Source organism: Mya arenaria, chromosome 15 (genome assembly GCF_026914265.1).
Source record: "Mya arenaria isolate MELC-2E11 chromosome 15, ASM2691426v1".
NCBI lineage: Eukaryota > Metazoa > Mollusca > Bivalvia > Myida > Myidae > Mya > Mya arenaria.
The window spans coordinates 57565785-57583711 of record NC_069136.1 but is presented as its reverse complement, the minus strand read 5'-3'; the positions used below and the strand labels follow the sequence as shown (position 1 = coordinate 57583711).

Below are 17927 nucleotides of genomic sequence, written 5' to 3'. Positions count from 1 at the left end.
TAAGATAGGAATGATCTTTATGACAATCACAATAAACCATTTTTCAATTATCAAAAATCAATTTAAGTATATATCCTGGCTAATTGAAATAAGCTACTTAAGCCTGTTAAGCTTAAGAAGTTTCGAGAAATTGAGGCCATACTGTCATTTCCGGTGAATTAATTCGTGCTGGAAAATTCCATCTGGCACACCCAATGCCAGATGAGCAGTTGCGTGCCTAGGCATACGCACGTACGCACATGCGTACACTTGGTTTGAAAAATCGAAAAATTAAAAGCCCCCAAAACGTATTAAAAACTGATGCCTTACCCGGGTAACCTTATCGTTCGCAATGTGATGAAGACTGTTCAAAAAGTAGCATTTTGCTTCAATTACTCTGCAAAGCGGCTACTTCGATACTTGAATGCTCTTGAAAACGACGCCGAAAATCGCGAGGCAATGGAACGTAGGACAAAACTTCAGTCATTGTGCGAAACGAGGTGGGCGGCAAGATCTAATGCCCTACACACATTCAGGTGCTCAGTCACAACTGTCGTCAATACACTCGAAGATATCAGCTTGAAACATGGTGATACAAAGGCCGGACCATTTAAACTTGCAATAACCCAGTTTGGATTTATTGCAAGTCTTGTTTGTGATGAATTCATACTGGCACAGTTGGTTCCACTCTCACAGATGATTCAAAACAAAAAAAATGTGACTTGGTGGAGGCAGCAAAGGAAGCGAAAATCGTATGTCAGCTGGTATCCCAGCAATGAAACGTCGAAGCTGTATTTAACGTGTTTTATGGGAAAGCGGTGATAATGGCTGCAGCGGTAGATGTTCAACCTACGAAGCCAAGAACAGCGGGGCGACAACAGCATCGCCAAAATGCACCGGCTGAATCGTTCTCAGACTACTGGAGGCGCAACATGTTTCTTCCGTTTCTCGACCACCTTACAACTGAACTCTCTGACAGGGTTCTGAATGCCCAGTTCCTAATTCCAAGCAATCTTGAACACCTAACTAATAAATACTTATATTGTGATGATCTGTTCAAACAGTAAGCTCTAAAGGGAGGCGAACGCGAACACATGACACGTGGTAGGTAAATAGAAGGACCATTAAAACATGCACCAAAAATGTGTTTACAATAGTGTTTTTTTTATTTACAATCAACACAAACGTGTTTTAGTATAGACAAAAAACCTCTCCACTTCCATTTCACTCTGAAAAAAGTCGTCTGTCACGCCATTTACTACATTACGTCATAAATGCTAAGTCGATGGGCAACATTTTGCTCGGAATGAAGACTTAAAACCTAGATTATTTCACTATTTGTTCACCATTTCAAATGAAACATAGCGAAGTCTACGCCGCTTACGGATCCCCGTCTACAGGTTTTAACCAGAAATTGATTGAGAGTCTAGTTTCTTAAACAGACATGTATATAGCCATCGTAAGAAATGAAATCATCAGTGCTGATATTGTGCTGAAGTTGTGTCAGACCAATCAGCACAGCAGTGCTCGCTATTACATAAGCCATAAAAATCATAACAAGAAGCGCGGCGTAGCAATATCTAATCGATAAAATCTTTCTAGATCCCAAACAGACATTCTTGATAGAATTCTGCTGTCTAAATTCAGTCATGACTGTTCATTAAGTTAATTTGGGACGGCGAAACACGTGATTCAATAACACACCCATAGAAAATGAGGTGCGAAAAGACGTATCACAACTCCAAATGGTACTCCTTAATTATGTACACTATTTATATGACAGAATGAAAGGACGTACATAATCAGTTTGTGTATACATTGTACCACGTGATACATTGCGTCATAAATGCTTCGTCGGAAGGCAATAATTTGCTTTCAATGCAGACTTTAAAAAAAGATAACTCGACTATTTATTCATCATATGAAACTTAACATGGCGCAGTCTATGCCGCTTACATAACTCCGGTAATAAAACGAAGGCGGCATTTGAAGCGGCATAGACTGCCCTTTGTTTCGTTTCAAATAATGAAGCAAAAGAAGAGTTATCTTTGTTTTAAGTTATCATTCGAAGCAAAATGTTGCCTTCCAACGTAGCACCAATGACGTTATTCATCACGTGGTAAACACACACTGATAATAGAGCTGACTGTTATGCAATTCAAGGAACAAACATACTTGCTACCTACATATGATCAATACAATTAAAAACTGGCACTCGCATCAGAGTGTATGTTTTTAGTGAAAGAGCTGTATAATGACATCACGATTATCAATTGGTAATTAAGCTTGACCTTTTTCGGTTACTTCCAGTGAGCAAGAGTCATATAAGGCCAAACAATATTCTGGTAACCCGTCCGAGCCTATTTTTTCCTTGTCAACCCTAGTCTCGGATCCATTGCGATCCGGAGAATAAACACTCATTCCTGATCTGTATTACCGAGACGCTGTGTCAACAGGGAAAACAAAATGGCGGCACCCATACTGTCAGTGGACGTCAGAAAATGTCCGCATTTCGCGGGCATAAAATGCCAGAGATCTTTTCTCAATAGCATTAAAAAATTTGGCTAATATCTCACTCTGTCCCTATCCCTGCTCCGATAAAAGACAAAAGTAGTTCAATGTCTGCTAAGCCTATGCGATAATTAGTCGAAGGAAAGATAATGATTTCAGACATTTAGCAATGCTGTTTTCGGCCTTTTGTGAATTATGAAACGCTTAGATAATAGATAGTTGACCCGATGCAACAGAATTATGCATGATCCTGTTTTATTTACATATTTAAAAAGAACGCTGTTTACACACAAAGCACATATTACATGACGTGGTATGACAATACATTATATACATTTAATAATAAGAATGTTAAATAGATAATTTTAATGTATGCAATCAACACAGTAGCATATCTAACAAAACAACAAGAACACAGTATTAGAAGAAAAAATATGAACCACTCGCATGTGGCGTAATTTTTTGTTTTTCTACCATTTGTGTTATCAAAATCAAATTCAAGTATGTAAATTGGCTTATTGAAACAGGCTTCTTAAGCCTGTTAACCTTAAGAAGTTTCGAGAAAATTGAGGCCCGCTGTTTGGTGTGAAACATATTAGAATATGAATGCATGGTTTTGTTAAATATACTACTGAAGTAGCGGACAGTGATAGAGATAACAATCCCCATTCTAGATACTATTCGTCAAATTGCTTCTAAACTATTACTGAAACGTTTCTGACTAACTATGGTTGCGGCGCTTGACTTTCGTTTGTAGATATAACTGTCGATAAATATCATTTGTAGAGATCAATATTACTTTCCTTGTCAATATAACTTTGATTGGATACATCTATGACCTAGATTGTCACACAATAATTGAGTCTATTCTACACAATCATGTCCCCAGACTTGTATATACCTTCTCCAATTTCAAGGTATGTTACACTTTACCAGATATATATCATTTGTAGAGATCAATATTACTTTCCTTGTCAATATAACTTTGATTGGAAACATCTATGACCGAGATTGTCACACAATAATTGAGTCTATTCTTCGCCATCATGTCTCCAGACTTGTATATACCTTTGATTTTCTTCACACACTTCCGTTTCGTCCCTGTCAGCTCCTTTGCATTTAATGTTTGCACAGCTGATTAACAATTCTTTCCATTTCGGCGAGTATCAGGATGAACAAGGGCTAACAAGATCTCTGATCAAATTGCGCTCAAATTTTAAATACCCATTGCAAATTCTGAGCAAAGCAACAGTTCCCGATAGCCTACCAATCATGAGGAGAGTATCGCTATTGAACGAAACCATACATCTCGGTTCTTTTAGTTCTAGAACATCGTCCCTCTGTTTCCATAACAACAACGTCTCTAAATTGTTTTCGGTATTCACGGTATATACCGAAACGTATCGTTCACTAACGTCGCTTATAACGACTGTAAACGAATGCGTCTCACTGAGTAACGATATGCACTTTACATAAGCCGGTCTGTCAAATGTTCCATAGCCTATTGTGTGATTCGCATCCGAAGAAATTCTTTGCCGGGTCGGTAACACCTCCTCCTTCTCCTCATACTTACATATGAGTGCTGCAATTCCGTTGGTAACAGGGTAGAACGTAACAATCAAGTATCCATCCATGTAATCAAGGTCATAGCATTCTCCTGGTTCGGAGAATGTATGCATTTTATGCATATTTAATCTACGGTCAGATACTTTGTATGTAAATATTTTGCTTTCTTCTGGAATCGTGACTGCCACGCAATCACCAGCAATGGCCACGACGGAGCGGGGTTGTTTTGGTAAAGTGACATGGTCAATAATTTTATTTTTGTCTATATCAAACAGTTTTAAACACTTCTGTGGATGATCACAAACAACTAACAAGTCTTCGTCAGATATTAAGCACATTCCCGAAATATACCAGTCATCTTCCTCAAGCAGATCATCCTCATGTAATTCCTCCATACGAAGTTTCGAGTCAAGTCTTCTATTACTTCTAAACGTCGCCATATTTAACTATAATTTTGTGGTATAAGTATTTTGTTCACGAGTCATATTCATAAATGTAGCAAAAACTTACTGACATATAGTATATAAGTATTAAGATAAAAGGTTTGCATAATGGTATAAATTTCACCGATAGATATATGAGTCGATATATTTTGTAGGTAACTTGAACTGACCCTCCTCAGTTTACATTCTACATGCTTGTTTTCACAACGCACTTAAATCTATAAAGCTAGAACTACAAAATCATCAAATAGCTATATTATTTATATCGATTCATATTGTTTGTTATTATTGGATGTTCTGTATCTATATTGAAAGTTAAGTTTAATATCGGTACCCGTTCCGACTTTTAGTTTCACTTCCGTTTTTGTCAAATGGTACTTACTAAAAGACAACGTTTTTCTACGAACTTTCTTTGATTATTGCAAAATTCGTCATTCTAGCCCATTTACAGTGTAAGTTTCTATCATATTGTTGTCAAATGACTCATCAAGATTATATTTCACATTATGTGCCTAATATTGCATTCTGTTAAGGGAAGTTACGCTCAATTTTCAAGTAAAATAACTAGGGCTCTACAGGATGGACCAGAAGCTCCCAGAGAAGGAACCGATTACTGTTCATCTCATTTGGAAGCAGAACGTTGTTTGATGTCGCGTGTTATAAAACTAACACTTAAAGCTATGGAGGTCTATTGTGAACGAGTGGAACATTACTACGCCCAGCTCAACCAGCTTTGGGCTGAATTTCAAGACAGTGTAAACATTGACCTAATCCAGTTGAACTATAGTGATCTGTGCTCACATGAAAATAAAGTCAAAACTGTGCTTATAAGGTCAAACACTGCGCTCTCGGATTTCAATACGTATTTAATCAGGACATGTTCTGAAGAAAGTAACAGTGAAATGATTGCTCTTCAAAAGAAGTCCTCGGACGTTTAATCCAAGGTGGCCAGCCACTTGGAAAATGTACAAACACAAATTCAACAAATTACAAATGAATCAGATGCTAGATCCCACAAAAGTGAATATTTTAATGAAAATGTTTCTGCTCGAACCTCATCGACAAAGGCCAGTAGTGAAGTGGCCCGTAAATATCTAAAGCAGAGGCCGCAAAAGCAAAAGCTGTATTTGCCCATCAAGAAGCTGCTCTAAGAAAACAGCGCGCACAACTTGATGAGCAGCAGTTAATCGCTCAGGCAGCAACTGCGAGACAAAAAGCCGACGTCGAAACTGAACTGCTTTTGATTCATGAACAGAAGGAAGTAGCAGCAGCCGTTGCAGAGGCAAATACTTTCGGAATGCATTCGTGCTCGCCAACGCCTTCCATGACTCGACATGCACCAGTAGCACATCCAATGGATCGGGTTTTGGACTTTGTAAATCAAAATACTGAGGTCTCGCCTCCTTCATCTCTGCACGAACAGCAATTAAATGACCAGTCTTCACAACCAATTCAGTTGTCTCACCATAGAAGTTTAGACATGAATCATAGTCCAGCTCTCGAATCAAGAGACAGCAACAGGAACGAATACTGATGCCTGACCAGTTAATGGCACCATCTGGAATACATACTTCACAGCAGTTAGGGCAACAGCCTGAGCAACATGGATATCAGCCGCTTCACCTGTACAATCCCCATACACAGCAGATGCCGCCATATGCGCCAGTGAACCTGCAACCCAAACACGGACCCATGATCGAGCACCCACCAGTGCCGCAACAAACGAATTGTGTACCACATGGGCAACCATATATGCTGATACCACCGCACCCTCATGAAGTCGTTCCTCCTGGTAACGCGAATAACGTTAGCGAGTTTACTCAGTATCTTTTAAAGAAAGATCTGCTATTATCCAGATTGACCTATTTCAACGATAAACCAGAGAATTATTTGGTTTGGAAAACAAGTTTCAAGTCTATTATGAATGACCTTAAGGTGACACCATCTGAAGAACTAGACCTTATTGCAATGTGGCTGGGTAATGACTGGAGGCGGCATGCAATAAGTATTCGAGCAGCTAACACGCATGACCCGACACGTGGTTTAGAAAGAACATGGGAGAGGCTGGAGGAGCGGTACGGGTGCGCCGAAATGGTCGAGGACTCCTTGAATAAGAAACTTAGGGCATTTCCTATTCTTTCAAATAAGGAGAATCAGAAACTTTATGAACTGTCAGATATAGTGGCAGAGATAGAATCATTGAAGGAAAATCCAAAATTTAAACCATTACTATCCATATACGACTCCTCTTCATGTGTTAACCAAATAGTCCAAAAGTTACCATACACGTGATGAGAGAAATGGGTCACCACAGCCGCCAGATACAAAAGTCAAAATGACGCGGTTTTCTCCCCTTTCCAGGAGTTCGCCAAGTTCTTACGTGACTTGGCACGTGTACGTAATGACCCTGGTTTGAACTTCCACCGAGTTGACTCTCACGTTTCTAGAACAAATCAGAAATATCGAAATAGGAGGCCTGACATTTCAGCAAGGAAAACTGATCAAAATAAGGGTCAAGGTCGTACAACAGTGAACAGTGAACGGTACTCCGATATGAGTGGGAACAGAATGACACAAACTATTCATTGTCCCATACACAAAACCAAACACAGTCTTAATGAATGCCGCGCCTTTAGAGTTATGACCCCAGAAGACAAAAAGCAGTTGTTTTTGAAAGACAATAAATTATGTTTCGGATGCTTGGCTGGTGTACATTTGTACAAGGACTGCAAAACAAGTGTTAAATGTTCGGAGTGTGATAGTGATAGACATTGTATTGCCATGCATGTTTTCAATAGAACGAGAGAAAGCCACGGCGGGTAGCCGACCGAGCCCAAAATTGTATCTAACAAATGTACACAGATTTGTGGGGACACTGAATTCACAGGAAAATCGTGTGCTAAGGTTGTTCTGGTAAATGTTTACAATAAAAACCAACCACAAAAGCGAATGAAAGTGTACGCGATCATAGACGACCAAAGCAATAAATCTCTGGCACGGCCAGAATTGTTCGACTTTCTTGACCCAAAGACAAACATGTTGGAATACACTATCAGCTCATGTGCTGGAAAAATAGTCACAAGTGGAAGATTGGCCATTGGTTGTGTTGTAGCAAGTCTCGACAATAGTGCCATGTTTGAGTTTCCCAGCTTGCTTGAATGTAACAACATACCAAACGTTAGGAGTGAGGTTCCCACCCCAGAAGTAGCAAAGCACCATTCACATCTAAGTGACCTTGTATACAAGATACCCGCGTTAGACAGCGAATCGAAAATCATTTTACTGATCGGCAGTGACCTGCTAGAGGCCTATGTGTCTGTTAGATGGTGGTAGGAAATCCTTGCTTACGCCATGCCACAATACAGTGCATGTTTCACAAGGAGAAGACATGCATTCAGAATATAATGATCCTGTATTTAAAAGGACAAAGGAGGATAACAAACCTGGTTTATCCAATGATGATCGAGAGTTCCTAGCCATTATGAAAGACGAATTTAAAGTGGAATCCTCTGGAAAATGGACCGCTCCACTACCGTTCCGATCTGACAGACCGAAGTTGCCGAACAACCGTGTAGCAGCCGAACGTCGTGCAAAGACGCTTGACTACAATTTACGACGAGACAAACACAAGATGAAAATGTTTACCGAGTTCATGGGAAAAGTCTTCGAGAATGGACACTCAGAATAGGCTCCAACATTAATTCCAGATCAGGAGTGCTGGTATTTGCCTGTGTTTGGTGTCACGCACCCTCAGAAGCCAGACCAGATCAGGTGTGTTTTGGACTCGTCGGCAAAACATGAAAACCTCTCACTCAATGATGAGGCCCAGACCTAACCAATAGCCTTCTTGGTGTGCTCATACGGTTCCGGAGAGAGGCAGTTGCCATTACAATCGATATACAGCAAATGTTTTACTGTTTCAACGTCAGTAAAGACCATAGAAATTATCTTCGTATCCTCTGGTACAAAGACAATGACCCTTCAAACAGTCTTGTTGAGTACAGAATGTGTGTACAAGTATTTGGGAACAGCCCTTCCCCGGCGATAGCCACATACGGATTAAGAAAATCCGTTGAACACAGCGATAGTGACGTCACGAAGTTCGTTGCCCATGACTTCTATGTGGATGACGCATTGACTTCATTACCGACACCGACAGAGGCAATCAGTTTGCTGAAACGAACACGAAATGACCTTCAAGAGCACGGGCTATACATTCACAAAATCGCGTCAAATAGTGATGAAGTGATGCTCGCGTTTCCGTCAGACGATCTGGCAAAAGGCCTTATGGGCATTGACCTACAGAACGAAGCGTTACCTGTGCAGAGAAGTCTAGGGTTACAGTGGGACCTGAATAATGACACGTTCGTTTCCACATTTTCTTCAGAAGGAAAGCCTTTTACACGGAGAGGCGTGTTGTCTATGATCAACAGTATCTTTGACCCAGTTGGATTTCTCTCACCAGTCACCATCCAAGGGAGACTAATCATGAGAGACCTGACCACAAACGCAAAAGGATGGGATGAACCATTACCTGATACGCAGTTAGCAAATTGGAGATCTTGGGTGGACACCCTTCCCGATCTTAAGAAGGTTCATATACCTCGTACGTATTCTGAGGAAGGCTTCACACATGGCACGAGCAGTGTTCACATATTCTCCGATGCATCAGAACAGGCCATCGCTGCAGTGGCCTACATTCTTACCTATGAGGCAGGCCTCGCGCAGATCGGTTTCTTAATGGGAAAGTCTAAAGTTGCACCTATTTCGGGACACACTATACCTAGGTTGGAGTTATGTGCAGCAGTGATCGCTGTAAAAATAGCACAAACTGTCGCTGAACACATGGAAATGCTTATTGAGACATTTACGTTTCATACGGACAGTCGCGTGGTACTGGGGTATATCAATAACAACACTCGCAGATTTCATACTTTCGTTAGCAACCGTGTAGAACGAATACGGCATTTCACAAAACCAGCACAATGGCGATACATCTGTACCAGACTGAACCCAGCAGACTGCGCAACACATGGCGTTACTGCATCGGATCTGACGAAAAGCGCCTAGCTTCGAGGACCCACACATATGGTTCCTGAAAACGACCACGACAGCGAAGAGCACCATCGTGTTGATCCTGAGAACGATAAGGAGTTGAGGCCGATGTTAATGTCTCCAAGTCCATCGTTGAAAATCAACTTGGTTCAGAGCGCTTCACAAGATTCTCAGTATAGAGACGACTAGTGCAAGCAATCGCTTACCTTCAACACTTTGTGAGAAGGGATCAAACACAGCTTCAGTTGAAAGAGGTATCATCGTATCGAAAAGCCGAAAAGTTCATCATCAAAGTGGTCTAAGCCGAAAACTATGCAACGGAACTAGAATGCCTCACATCAGGGAAACCTATCTCTAAACGGAGCCGCATTCTACAGCTTGACCCACATCTCGACAAAGATAGCATCCTTAGGGTAGGAGGTCGCTTGAGTAAAAGCAGTTTATCTTCTAGTGAGAAAAACCCAGTAATCATACCCGGCACTCATCACATTTCCGTCCTTCTGATACGACATTATCATGAGAGTGTGCAACACCAAGGGAGGCATTTCACTGCAGGTGCCATCAGAAAAGCGGGATTTTGGATCACTGGAGGCAGTGGACAAATCTCATCTTTCATCTTCAAGTGCATTAAGTGCCGCAAACTAAGAGGCAATCTGCAAACCCAGGAAATGGCTGATCTACCTTCCTGCAGACTGGATGAAGCACCGCCATTTACGTATGTAGGCGTGGATATTTTCGACCCATGGGACGTTTCTACGGGACGTACAAGAGGCGGTCAAGCAAACAGCAAACGTTGGGCAGTGCTATTTACTTGCATGACAATACGGGCCATTCACATTGAAGTCGTCGAAGAGCTCTCATCATCGGCCTTCATAAATGCTTTGCGTCGGTTTATTTCTGTTCGTGGGAAAGTTAAGGAATTCTACTCGGACAGAGGCACAAACTTTGTTGGGGCTGTTGATGATCTTCAAATCAAGGCCATACAAGTAGAGCAGGGAGTTGTCAAAACATTTTTATACGATAGTGGTGTCGTATGAATATTCAACACCCCTCACAGCTCTCACATGGGAGGTGCCTGGGAGCGTATGATTGGGATAGTACGTCGCATACTTGATTCGATGTTGTGTGACGTCAAGAATCTGACCCAAGACGTCATTGTGACGCTTATGGCAGAGGTCTGTGCCATAATGAACCCCCGCCCATTGGTACCCATCTCTAATGACGCTGACATATCGGAAGTGTTATCCCCTTCGACGATACTTACCTTGAAGACCGGTACAGACGAGCAGCCATTGGGAGAAGTTGACGTTAAGGACATGCTTAGGAGTCAGTGGAAGCGCGTCAAACATCTTTCCGACGCGTTTTGGTGTCGCTGGAGGAAGGAATATCTTCAGACGTTACAACCACGACGGAAGTGGAATCATGAAGAAGACAATATACGCGTTGGAGACATCGTTCTGTTGAGGGACAAGTCTGTCAGTCGTATTTATTGGCCTATAGCCCGTGTTAACAAAGTGTTTCCTAGTCCGGATCAGAAAGTTCGCAAAGTCAAAGTGTTGGCCTTCAAAGATTCAAAATTAGTGAGCTATGTGCGACCTATTGTTGAGTTGGTATTACTTGTCAACAGCGAGTGAATCGAAGTTAACTTGCATCTGGACAGACGGGAATAACACTTTGACGTAAGAAACTAGTGCCTTTTAAGCAAACAGATGCACATTATGACTTATGTACCATAATTTTCTTAGGTTTTTTAGTTGATTGTCAATGTGACATGTTATTCTTCGTGAGTTCTTTAATATTTCCTTAATAAGCTTACTCGGTAGTTATTAATGAGTGATATTAGACAATATCAGACGGGGAGTGTTCTGTATCTATATTGAAAGTTAAGTTTAATATCGGTACCCGTTCCGACTTTTAGTTTCACTTCCGTTTTTGTCAAATGGTACTTACTAAAAGACAACGTTTTTCTACGAACTTTCTTTGATTATTGCAAAATTCGTCATTCTAGCCCATTTACAGTGTAAGTTTCTATCATATTGTTGTCAAATGACTCATCAAGATTATATTTCACATTATGTGCCTAATATTGCATTCTGTTAAGGGAAGTTACGCTCAATTTTCTTAAAATAACCTGATACGCCCTCATTTTGTTCGTACCAAATTATTTTTATATTCTAGTCAAACTTAATCTAGTGTTGAGTATTTTTATGTTAATTCATTCTATTTTGCACAGTTGTTCATGTCAACATACGCATTTTTCAATGTTAAGTAATAATTAAGCAACTGATTATATCATTTCTACTCTGTTAATGATTCTCAGACCTTTTGTTTGTACATTTCAGTATTTTACCTGTTGAATACACGTCGCATTACAATTGGACGCTGCAATAAAGGTTAACTATCTGCAATTTTCGAGTTATCCATACCCCCGGTTGTTGGATAAAAAATGCAGGCAGAATATGGAATCAGAAACGACAATACAGTTCGTGTTTTCTTGAGATACCAAACACATTCCTGATATATACCACGTATCTTCGTTTCCTTGTTTCACGTCAATGTTTCTATCAAAGGTAGCCATCGTAGATGATTCTAAGAGCAGTTGTCCTCTGTCCTTTAATTGTATGCTGACGCCGTATGTAGTTATAATTCAGATATATTATACAAAGTGTGTACGGTTTATGATACTAACATTATTTAATTTAATTCCATGACATACTTTACTCCAATTAGTGTGTATATATGTGCTTGATCAATATATTGTCCTTGATGAAATAATTCGAGTTTAATTACAACATGCTGTAATATCTACACTTCTAATACCCTCCCTAAGCAGGTGGTTCTTTCTTTCGTAATTTTACGTCAACTTTTTTATTACTCCTCAATGTCGCCGTTTTAAACTTCCGTGATATAACATTTGTTTATGAGCCAATTTCATGAATAGACAAAAGCTTATTGACATTGCGTATATATATATCTTAAGCTTAATGGTTAAATTACCCGATATCATGAAGTAAACGCTTGATCGACTAAAAATAGATGGATACATCGATATCTTTTGTAGACAAAAACGTACATGAATTATAATAAACCGTTGTTAAAATAACCCTCCGCAATATGCATTCTATACATGTCATTTTACAACGCGCTTCAATCTGAAAATGCTAGAATTACAAAATCATTGAATAGCTTCATTATTTGTATCGATTCGTATTGGAAAACAGCAGTTTGAAATTAAAGAACTAAGTCTCTATTTTCGTCTATATACATCTTGTATATTACTGTATTTATAAGTCCTTCATATTGTCTTAAATTATACTTTTCTTTGTTTAGCCTTTCTTTGCTTGATTGCAAATTTCATATTCATACTTTTTCGTTCTTTTAATTAACATCACGCCGATTACGATAATGCCACGACTACAGTGTCACGTGACCACTTAGTAAGGGCCTCAGACATGAACACAGAAGCAGACAATTATTATACAGAAGTTATACTTGACAATTAGATAAAACAAAATGCATGATACATGGTAAAACATAGCAATACAAACACGTATAATATTAAATTAGTTAATTATTGTTATTCTTAATTAAATTCAATGTTTGATTCAGGTAGATATAATTTAATGTCTAATCTTTAAATAAATAACATTAATTTATTTCTAAATAATATCTGAATTTTGTTACAATGGAGAGGCATTCTCTATTGTAAAATTCAAATTTAGGGAAAGAAAACATGTGTTTATTTCCTTTACGAAAGTCAACAATAAACGACGTTTGTTTAGATCAAATGAATTTTGCTGTTTTTCTTCCTTTCTCCATTAAAATCACCGTTTATACAAGTTTAGTGAATTGTCATTATTCATATAACTACATTTGTTGGAATTTTGTAAATCTACAGGTTTGCGGATTGTTAATGGTAGATGTGGGAACGATAATGCTGTGGGTAAATTTACATGTGTAAATAGTCAGGGCTGTAGTGTAGTTGATTATGTTTTATGTAAAAACAGTTTTATTAAAAACATTTCATCTTTTGAGGTTATGGAACCTAATATTATATCTGATCACTGTGTTGTTAACTTTAGGTTACACCAAACTATACAATGTGCTGAAAATATTCATAATGATACTGACTCATTTACAATTCCCTTTATGTATAGATGGAACAATGATAAGAAAGATTTATTTATTGAAGCAATGCTATGTGTAGAAACTGTTGAGGAATTAGATAGATTATGTAATGATATAAACATGTCAACTTGTCAGGCAGATTTAGATGAAAATTTACAACAATTTTCAAATGTAGTGGATGGTGTTTGTAAACCATTGTTTAAATAGAATATCCCAAACAGATACAATAACCTGGATTTTAAAGGTAATAAAGATAGTAAATATTTTGATGAGGAATGTTATAGGTATAAACAACAGTATTATAGATGTTTAAATGTATACAGAAACTATCCACGTGACCAAACAAGAATTGATATGGTACATGCTAGAAGGGATTATAAAAATACTATCAGGAAAAAGAAATTTTTATATGATAAAAATAAAACCAAAATGTTAGAAACAGCTAGACTCTAAAATGCAAAGATGTATTTGAGATTGCTTAAGGGCTCTGTGGTAAAGAAATCATGTTCATTGACATCAGATGAATTTTTAGATTACTTTAAGTCAATAAATGATCCAGAGTCACAATATTTTCAACCAGATGAAGACATTTTATATTTCAATGAAAGGTACTTGAATGGTGAAATAGATGTTATGTTTAAATTTTTCAAATATGGTTCAATGAATGAACAATTTACAAATGTTATATGTAATTTATTCAATAAATTGTTTGATATGAGTTATTTCCCAGAAAAGTGGTCTGAGGGATATATTATACCCCTTCATAAAAAGGGTGATGTCAACAATACTAGTAATCACAGAGGGATAACATTGTTAAGTACCTTTGGAAAATTGTTTACAAAAGTTTTAAATGAGAGATTAAATGAGTGGGCTGAAAAATACCATGTATACATAGAAGCACAAGCTGGATTTAGAAAGAATATGGGCACGGTTGATAATATATTTGTCCTACACGTATTATTTCACGATTGTTGAGCAATAACAAAAAAATTATATACAGCGTTTATTGACTTTGCTAAAGCATTTGATTATGTTGTGAGAGACATCATGTGGTTTAAACTTATAAAGCTTGGAATAAGAGGCAAAATGTTAGATATAGAAAGATCTATGTATACAAGTGTTAAATCACGTGTTAATGTTATCAGTGAGGATTTTGATAGTTTTTTTGGTGAACGTCAAGGGGAATCGTTATCTCCTTTCTTATTTTCCATGTATTTAAATGATATTGAAGAATACTTGATTACAAATGATTTTAGTGGCGTTGATGTGGGTGTTCTTAAGTTGTTCTTGTTATTGTATGCTGATGATATTGTTATTTTTTTCTGAGTCAGAGGTAGGACTACAGAAAGGGTTAGTATTATTAGAAGCGTATTGTGATAGATGGAAGGTAAGTGTAAATTCTGTGAAAACAAAAGTTTTGATTTTTAAAAAAGGAGGAAGACTGAGAAGATATTTAAGATTTTTGTATAATGGTCAGGAGTTGGAAATAGTGAATAAATTTACTTATCTGGGTATTGTTTTTACACCTGGAGGGTCATTTTCTACCACGTTTGATACTTTATCAGGACAGGCTCTTAAAGCGATTTTTAAACTAAAAAGTTGTTTAACTAAATATCCTACTCTGTCAATTAAGCACAGATTAGACCTGTTTGATAAACTCATTTTTCCAATATTAAGCTATGGTTCGGAAGTATGTGGACTACAAAATAGTATATAATTAGAAAGAGTACACCTGAGTTTTTGTAAGGATTTATTATGTGTTAGAACACAGACTCAAAACAATTTTGTATATGGAGAGCTTGGTAGAACAACATTGTTAGCTAAACGTTGTACAAGTGTAATACGATATTGGATGAAAATTATTCAAATGGAGTCTATTAGATACGTTAGGATAGTGTATGTTCAAATGTAATGTGATTTAGATGATAATCCAAATTTTAAATCATGGGCTTTTTTGGTGAGGCATTTACTCCAATCCTTAGGCTTTAATCATGTTTGGATGTACCAAGGTGTTGGAGATGTTAACTTATTTATGTCTACAGTCAAACAACGAATAACTGATATATTTATACAAACGTGGATATCCGAGTTAAATAATTCTACTAGAGCTAGATCATACATATTGTTTGCAGATTTTAAACTTCAATCTTATTTGTTAAATGTTAATATAGTAAAATATGGGTCTGCTTTAACGAGAATAAGAGTATCTGCACATAGATTACAAATAGAAACCGGTAGATGGCACAAACCAGTAGCAATACCACACTGTGATAGAAAATGTCTTGCATGTAATTTACTTGAAGACGAATTTCATTTTATTCTTGAATGTCAACTGTATAAAGAACTAAAAAGCAATACCTGAAAACTTATTATTATACTGCACCGAATATACCTAAATTTATAAAATTATTTAAATTGCAAAATGTAACTGTAAAAAGAAACCTTGTCATTTATGTGTATAAGGCAATGGAATTAAGAGAAAGATATTTATTGTATTACGGGTAATATTATTTGTTAACATTAACTACTTCACGCTTAAATTTAAGTTTATTGATGATATATCATTTGGTCGCATGATTTGATGTATTTATAATGTTGATCAGTTGCTTATATGAATGTATTGGACCTTGACTATGTTTAGAAACATGTTTCGTAATTATATTATGTATACGCATGGGCATTTTTGTCTAGATGTATTTGAAAATAAACTATAACTGTAAAAACTGTAAACTGTACATTAATTGGCGTCATTTACGCAGATAAATTTGTTTTTTCTATACGTATATACTTTTTGTGACCTTTACGTATATGATATTAGATCTTTTATCTAAATTAAATAAAACAAATGCAACTCAAATCAACTGAATTGTCATTTTCACTAACAGTATGTCCAAACAGACTTAAAAGCAAATGTATATGCTTCGGATTTAAAACTTGACGCACAAGGAGGAGAAAACAAAAAAAAAATAATAAAAAAATCGCGAGATGACGTAAATATTATATATTAACACTCATAATGATATTTCTTGTTTTAAGACTAACAGAAAAGATACGTATATCATGTATGGTCACATTAAGAATTTGGAGGGTTGTATTATTCTACTTAAAGGTCACTTTGTTATCAAACAAATGCCAAAAGAATTGCATAGTTTGAGCAGCAATAACGAAAATATCAGTATTATGGATTTTATTAATTGTCTTTACCATCTCTCAGTTATAAGAAACATATTTTGTGTTAAATATATAGAATACAGAGTATTTACACTACTGTTGAAAAGTGCAGATTGTCAGAGGTCATTGCGGATAGCAACGGGCAACTGATAAGCCCCGCCTTATCTGGACGCTGATTGGTCAGTCGGGTATCGTCCGGCCAGTTTGACTGACAGGCCGCGTCATGTTAGTTGTTATTGTATGCAAACAGTGCCTAAAAATAAACGTGTTTTGAGCTGAGTTACAGTTCACCTCGTCAATTGGGTCCTATGTGCAACAGTATGTACTTGTGTAGAAAAATAAAAGTATAATATGTATTAATGCATCTGTCCAAAGCTAAGGAGAACCTGATACAACTGTCATAACTAACTGAATCTTATTCATTTCATATTACAGGAAGATGTTGTTCTTCATTAGAGTATGAAACATGGATTACAGTAAGTCGTTGATAGGGTTGACTCGGGACTTATTTCTAAGCGAGGAAAATTAGGTTGAACAATGATGGCAGATAGAGGGCTTGATAACGTAACCATTCTGACACTAGAAGTGTTAAATCGGATTCAAATCAAATCAACACTTTAGGCAAAATGTTAATTGTTTCATTCACAAAAAGAAGAACTCGGTGGAAATAACTCAAACTTCATAGAAACAGGTTTTTTTTGTTTTTGTCTCAAAACCAAACATGAAAGGTATTAATACAAGTACGAAAACTTAACCGAAATATCTGACCGAGGCATCGGTGTAAGGGTGCCTAAGGATAGGACTTTAACCTTAATGACCTCTTCACTTCACAGGTTTCGTACCCAAAAGCATCAAGGCTAAGTAAATAATGTCCTGGGCGGTGAAATGATTGAAAAAAATGGTCACCTAGTCGGTCTTTATCACAACTCAAAGGCACACCTTCACGCAACATCGTGCAGTATATAATACAAAATTGAAAAAAATATAGGCTCATACAAGTTGGTGTAACAATAGACGTCGTTTTCTCGGTGTTAACACATGTCCATATATACTTAAAGCAGGTTAAAAACAAAA

The 17927-nt window shown here is 37.4% G+C and overlaps 2 protein-coding genes across 2 annotated transcripts; both read left to right on the top strand.

Annotated features, from left to right (window-relative positions):
• Nucleotides 1-8504: 8504 nt before the first annotated feature.
• Nucleotides 8505-9569, top strand: LOC128219515 (uncharacterized). The gene has a single exon (XM_052927325.1). The coding sequence runs from the start codon at nt 8505-8507 to the stop codon at nt 9567-9569; it is 1065 nt and encodes a 354-aa protein (XP_052783285.1).
• Nucleotides 9570-9587: 18 nt separating this feature from the next.
• Nucleotides 9588-11188, top strand: LOC128219514 (uncharacterized). Its single transcript, XM_052927324.1, has 2 exons — nt 9588-9727; nt 10612-11188. The coding sequence occupies exons 1-2, from the start codon at nt 9588-9590 to the stop codon at nt 11186-11188; spliced, it is 717 nt and encodes a 238-aa protein (XP_052783284.1).
• Nucleotides 11189-17927: the final 6739 nt, after the last annotated feature.

What these genes read in the sequence shown, in the direction of transcription:
- LOC128219515 (XM_052927325.1), top strand. Translation starts at nt 8,505, where the DNA reads ATGTGTGTACAAGTATTTGGGAACAGCCCTTCCCCGGCGATAGCCACA.
- LOC128219514 (XM_052927324.1), top strand. Translation starts at nt 9,588, where the DNA reads ATGGTTCCTGAAAACGACCACGACAGCGAAGAGCACCATCGTGTTGAT. An exon ending in AGCGCTTCACAAGATTCTCA is followed by an intron (nt 9,728 to 10,611) that starts GTATAGAGACGA and finishes CACCCCTCACAG; the next exon opens with CTCTCACATGGGAGGTGCCT.